The sequence below is a fragment of the Pyxicephalus adspersus genome, chromosome 9 (genome assembly GCF_032062135.1).
Source record: "Pyxicephalus adspersus chromosome 9, UCB_Pads_2.0, whole genome shotgun sequence".
In the NCBI taxonomy this organism is placed as follows: domain Eukaryota; kingdom Metazoa; phylum Chordata; class Amphibia; order Anura; family Pyxicephalidae; genus Pyxicephalus; species Pyxicephalus adspersus.
This window is the reverse complement of record NC_092866.1, coordinates 12,944,026-12,950,667: the sequence shown is the minus strand read 5'-3', so window position 1 is coordinate 12,950,667 and position 6,642 is coordinate 12,944,026. Positions and strand designations below refer to the sequence as shown.

The following is a 6,642-nucleotide window of genomic DNA, read 5'->3' as shown; positions in this document are numbered from 1 at the left end:
GTTTATAAATGTCTGGCACAGATTATCCCGCCGCTGGCCTTAGATGTGATGTAAATTTGCAATGCTGCAATGTGATTATTGAAAAAGAGAAGACTGCAGTTCCTCCTACGTGAAGCAGACTAATGATATCACCCCAGCAGTAGCTCCAATATTGTGTTTTAATAAGTATAGTAAACTTTTTTGATATTAAACTTTTATATATTGTTACCTGCCAATTATTTTAAACCTTTTTTTAATAAAAGGTGCTATAAGGGGTTCAAGATAGCTGCTGGAAAATGTGCAAATGCTTTGTAAAAGCTTACTGTACATGCTCTTTTTCTACAAGCTAAAGCACATGCGTACTAAGCTAAATGTTTTTTTAAAGAATCCCCTGCCTCCAGCTCAGCACCCCATGACCGTTACCTCACTTGAGTCCTCCTGCTGGTTGATGACGGAGACGGCGTCCTCGGATGCTTGCCGCTTTGCCTCCTCCAGTGCTCGTTCCATTTTGGCTCTCTCTAAAGTGATGAGGTCGTGAGCCTTGCGCTCCGCTTCCGACACAGCCTTCTGCAATTCGGACATGGCCTGCCGCTTGACTTCGTTCACCGCCTCCTCTGTGCGGGCAGAGAGACAGCTCAGAGGTGAAGATGAGCCCTGGGAGGGGGGACTCAGGTGTAGGAGGGGTTTAATGATTTAGGTCTATACCCTACACTACAACTAACACATAATATAGTGACAGGCAACCGGTAGATCCAGCTGTGGAACTACATCATTCAGCATATACTGAAAGCTCTCAGTCTGTCTCTTTGGCAGGAAAATTATCCTGAGCCTTGTAGTTCTACAACCACCAAAAATCCACTGATAGCCTATCACGAGACTATAACACTGAGGATTAACAAAGCTACAGAAAGAGAAAGAAGGTGCACACATATTCTATAAGCTGCTAACAGTGCAACTCTTTGTATGAGATTGGAGTAATATAGGTTACCCGTTCAGCATCGCAGGACATGCCCCCTTTAATTGACTAACAGGTCCTCTTTAAGGGACATCATCCAGACAGTATTATGCTATAAAAATGACCTTTTTGTCAACTAAAGCTCATTGCATTTTAACTACCTCCACTGTATGTTGTGGTAAAACTTATATAATAAATATAAGCTACTATTTGCAAAGTGGATTGCTCGCTTAACAGCTACTGAAGGCTCTGCATGGCAATATTTACAGATAATTAATTGTATAGCCATATATATATTGGGTCCCCACCATTCTACCTATGGCACAACCTGGCTTTAAGTAAAGTTTGCTAGTTTACAAATATAATAGGAACACACTGATGTTGTGGGCACAAGATATATATATATATAACTCACCTGCCTTCCTCCAGATCTCTTCAGGCATGTAGCCAGCTGGCGGCCTATGTAAGAAGTCCCTTGATGGCTCTAAAGCAAAAGAGAAGAGTTGATGAACAGTGTACAGACAGCTGCACAGTCTTGTCTGTGCCGTGCAGCAGCCCGGTAAATCACAACCCACAACCCATAACACTTTCTATGGGCAACTTTTCTGTTCTTTATTTACTGACCTGCCGGTGAAGACTCGGTGCTTGAAGAGCTGTTATGATGCCGTGCTGGTTGAGTCACAGAGCTGACACTCTTTTTCAGGTCCTCCGCATCACTGTAACGTCTTATCCAGTGGTTGAGCTCTTCTCGATCTGCTTCTTGGCACCGGCGGAGGACTGTCAGGGAGCGACGGGTTTTTTCAACCATATCCAAAATGCAATTTAAAAGCTGGTGGTAAAAAAATGAAATAGTATATCATTTGTTTGGCACAAATACAGCAGTGATAAATAGGATCCATATTCCAATATCATAAAGGAATCAGTACTATAGGGGGCCCAATGCAACATGGTTGACCAGACCTTTGCCATCTGTCTGACATTTTTGAGCTTCATCCTTTTCCCATTGAGCTTTAGATATTGTAGTCCTTACTAAAAGTATACACGTACGTTTCCTTTGTATCTACCATGCTCTATTCAGCAAAGAATGTGACTTACTCCATGTGGCTGGACAGGGCCAATCAACGCTGAATGGCTTACACACATTGACCCTGATTTATTAAAGCTCTCCAAAGCTGGAGAGAATACACTTTCATCAGCGAACTGGGTAATCCAGCAAACCTGGAATGGGTTTACTAAAAGTTATTTGCTATTTGTTAGCAAATGCTTTCAATCCTGGGCCTGATCCATTCCAGGTTTGCTGGATCACCCAGCTTCACTGATGAAAGTGTATCCTCGCAAGCTTTGGGGAGCTTTATTAAATAAAGGGCCACTGAATGGAGTGGCAGGGGAGTAAATAGAAATCAGCATGTGCTGCAGGGATGGGAAGAATTCAATTGTACCTGCTTCTTTGGCCTGAGTGGGCAAAGCACAGGTTCAAAGTAGGAACTCCATAATAATTACTTAGTTGTTTATCTCCAAATATAATTGGATTCTTGAACAAATGGATCTCTTAGTATTCAAATTCGATCTTCAAAATTAAACTCCGAGAATCATTTCTTGATCAGCCAGTTTAGCAGGCATTAGCATTTAATTCTTTTAAAACGTGACCCAAAGTGGCCAATCAGACAACATTGTTCAGCAGCTTTGTTGTCGTATATAAAAAAAGTGATAATAATGACACTATGTTGATCTTTAGAACTGTAATTTACTTGGCATACTCACATTGTTGAGATGTTTCCACTCTTCTGCCCACTCCCGTTCTGTCAGCCGGTGATCAATGACCTCATGCACAGCTGAAAGAGGAAATACAAGCTGTTTATCTAGGATAATTATAACCAGACATTCTCATTTATATGTTTTGTTGAAAGAAAAGAAAAATCTTTAGTTGTATGGCAGATGGGAGATTCCTGATTATAGGGTAGACATGGACAGAAGTTTACAAAAAACATGATTGTATTCAACAAATGGCTACACTAAATGGCAAAAAGTTGACACATACAATAGATTGCCATCTGACTGTCATAAAATTTTCCTTCCATCCAGTTTGGGTTAAGACCGTTTCAGTTGTAGTGTGTGCTCCTGTGCATAAAGCAAACTCCATTTCATTTGGTGTGGAGGAACTTGAGTGGTCTGCATACAGCCTTGGCTTTAACCCAATAGGATGAATTGGAATGTTGATTACAAGCCAAGCTCATTCAACATCACATGGCACAAACAGGCATAAAATCTTGCAAAAAGCTTTCCGAAAAGGGTAGAAGCTGTTATAGCTGCAAAGGCATATGTGTGTGGGAAATATCAGGTGTGATCGTATACTGTACAACAAAGTACCCAAGTACTTTGTGTGTGAAATAGAAATAAGGCATCAGTGTGAACATTTTGTTGTGGTGTATGGTTGTGTTATAACACCCAAGTTAGCCTGTGTGCACCTCTTACCATACTGGTGCCATTATACAGCATTTTAGCTGATGCATGAATTACACAGTCTGCTGCTGAGATCACACTGCTTTGCAGGCATCTGCTAGACTGGCATTGAAAGAAACCCAAAATAGACCGTATGACATTATTAGCTGAAGCTCCGGCTGTTACACAAGACCAGATGTGTAAACACAAAGCAGGACCCTCTGTTTATTACAGCACAGCTCTGTATTTCCAGTTTTTTTTATGGCAATTGATAACAGTCAATATCCTAATCTTGCTGTCATTTAAACTTATATAAAAGAACAAAGAAATATCAAGATTGCTATTGCTGCCATTCCTAAATATAAAAGAGAATTTCTAAATTGGTGGAGATGCATATGTTTTTATTTAAGATGACAGATTATCTTTATTAGTTATATGAATGCTGGGGTAAGGGTTATGGCTGGGTCTACACCAACATTTTTAAAAACACATGTAAACATTCCTATTGCGTTTATATGCGTTTTTATGCACATTTAAAACTTGGCTTTAAAACGTGGGAAAACGCCTATGCTGCTTTTTTAACTTATTTGCCTTTTAAGTGCTTCAAAACGTGGGAAACCATGGTAAAACATCCCACTGAAATCAATAGAAGCATTTACCCCCTTTTTTTTGAGCATTTTCCAGCTTTTACCCAGCATTTTATATTTTTTAAACATTGCAAGCAAGGTTTAAGATAAAGCTCATAAACGTGCCTCAAGGAAACGTCCTAGTGTAGAATAGCTGATTGGAATGCAAAGGGATTTCAAACATGTGCTTTAAAAGCCTCAAGATAAACGCTGGGGAAAACGTCCGTGTAGACTAAGCCTATATCAGGTCTGTAAAGATAACAAACCAGCAACCTCCCTCAATAAAATTAATATAGAGTATATACCCAATTCTCCAGCAGTCTGTGTCTCCTTTCTCTCCCTTGTTCCAGGACTGCAGCCTCCAGTAGTTCTTCTGGTTTGCATTTTCTGAAGTGTTGGGTTTCCCGCATCCCCAAACGTGCTGTGGTTCCTTTCTCTGACCCCTACGTCACTGATGAGTTCTGTAATGAAGTAGGGGGGGGGGGTCAGGGAAAGGAAACATAGCATACAGTGGGGACACAGGCACAGACAGGCACAGACACTACTAGAAGTGTCAATTGGTTTGGAAGTGTCGAGTTTTTATGCCAAAGGCTCAGAGGTAAAGGAAACAGGCAGCTGGAGATGTGAGTATAAAACTTTTTCTAATACAGGGAGTGCTAGTAAGATTTGGGGATTTCTAATTCTAATGTATTATATGATATTAAATATTTTTCTGTAGCTTATACGTGATAAACTAGAAACATAGAGGTAACAATAAGTATGGTTTAGATGTCAAGCAAAGCTAAAGCCATATTTGAAATTAATTTTAAGTGTAAAGATCTGTATGTACATATTTCTCAATGCTGCTTGTAGATATTTTAGGTCTTTTGAATTGTATGTGTACTAGCCCTTTAATAGAATTTGAGTTCACATGTGCATTTTATCTTTCTGTTCTGTAAAAACGGTAGATGCAGCAAACAGTTTACATTACTCAGAGAACTGTTTGTATAACTTGGATGTCCGGTATTATAAACTGTACTTAGGACACTTACACTTTAATATCCTACTACTAAAAGCAGAGATCACAGTTAATCAGATGTTCCACTCTTTTAATATTTAAGGTTATGGACATTGCTCCTGATCTTTTTTACTGAAAGGTCTAAAGTGACTTTTTATAATTGCTGCCTGTAAAGAAAACATTAATACCTGACTGGCCCACTGATATTTGCTACCAATCCAACACCTTCTAGGAGTGCTGGATCCCTGGTACCCTGCTGGGCACTGTGGTTCTAACACTGGCCCTTACATCGCTACCTTGTCCTATAGCCATTAAGCACCCAGCAACCCACAGGGTACACTAAGGGAACAGGTATGTGAATCTCCAGGTAGTGTCAGATGCTACTACAGCTCTGCAACCAATGGAAGATGAGGGTCATGGGCAGCATGACGAGTAAGTATAAAATCTTTTCTTTACGGTCAGAATTATTTAAATCTACATTTTAATATAAAAATGCAAAAAGATCCCACTTTCCTGCTCGTTTTGCAGGCATTAAATATGTGTCAAGTCCAAGAAAATAAACTATGCTGAGCCTGCAAGACAGCTGATCATGTGATAAAATGCCTTGGCATTGTGGCTTAAGGGGAGGATCAGGCTTCTTCGGAGCAGATGCCATGAATTCCCATCTTCCCATCTCCATATTGATATTTTAATTTATAAAAAAGTAATAATGTTCTAAGGAAGGGGGCATTTTCAATTTGCAGAACTATAAGTCTGATTCAGCTGAAGGCAGCTTGAACCTCTTGCAAAGGCTGCTGGCTAAAGAAACCCTGCAAGACATTTGTTTGAATGCACTTGGAATAGCATTTAGTTGATTTAAACTAAAAGTTTATTTAGGTTTTAAATTGTCCAGACACCGGGCCGTTTTCTAGAACAGATTTTGCTCCTCACAGCTATAAATTATATTTTCTATCTTCTGCAGCATGGAAAAGTGAAAGGGTAAATGGGATTGATTGCTATTGACAAAGTCTTTCCCTCTAGACACTTTCATGCTCTTTATATGCCTGGCTGGTTTTACACTTGGCACTTAGCCACTCATAGGCCTCCTTGGCTCCATTTAACGTCCTAGATATAGAGGAATGTCTCTCATACCTGCCTGCCGGTGACGGTCTCGCAGTTCCCGAGGGTCTGTATGCCGGTAGTGATGGGCCAGCACCATGTCCTCCAATCGGTAATGCTGAGTAGGGGGTGGGGTGTGGTGTGGGAGTCCATTGGTGGGAGGGTGTAGGAGTCCATTACTGGGGCTGTATCTTTGTGCTGGACTTGTGGTGCATGGCCGCTTGGCAAGGTGATCTGGGTGGAGACCTTCCTGTGCATTCTCTTTGGTCCTAAAGAAAAATGTGGGTAATTGTTTTAAACCCCTCGCTTCCATGTATAGGTTTTATAGATATATAGTGCATGGAGCCATATTTGCTCATTACATTTATTCCTAACATTGTAAGTCTATGGGGTCTTTTTGTAAAGCAATTAATCTAACGTTCATTGAAACATATCCTGGTGGGGAATCTTCCAGGTCTATGAGTTTCAATGGCAGTAATTGATTCTCCACCAGGGAATGTTTCAATGATGTCAAATTTACTGCTTTATAAATAGACCCCTATCTTGGC

The 6,642-nt window shown here is 40.4% G+C and overlaps 1 protein-coding gene across 11 annotated transcripts in view; it reads right to left on the bottom strand.

Annotated features, from left to right (window-relative positions):
• The window catches only part of CBFA2T3 (CBFA2/RUNX1 partner transcriptional co-repressor 3), a 53,869-nt gene that overhangs the window by 11,120 nt on the left and 36,107 nt on the right, over positions 1–6,642 (bottom strand). For 5 of the 11 annotated variants that reach the window (XM_072422636.1, XM_072422635.1, XM_072422638.1 and 2 more), the window contains exons 6-11: positions 6,128–6,363; positions 4,305–4,460; positions 2,696–2,766; positions 1,559–1,763; positions 1,350–1,418; positions 408–633 (exon numbers count right to left, since the gene is read on the bottom strand). In XM_072422636.1, coding sequence (XP_072278737.1) covers positions 408–633; positions 1,350–1,418; positions 1,559–1,763; positions 2,696–2,766; positions 4,305–4,460; positions 6,128–6,363 — 963 coding nt within the window. Of the gene's footprint in view, positions 1–402; positions 634–1,349; positions 1,419–1,558; positions 1,764–2,695; positions 2,767–4,304; positions 4,461–6,127; positions 6,364–6,642 lie in introns of all 11 variants that reach the window. The other 6 variants (XM_072422640.1, XM_072422645.1, XM_072422644.1 and 3 more) reach the window with 6 other exon arrangements.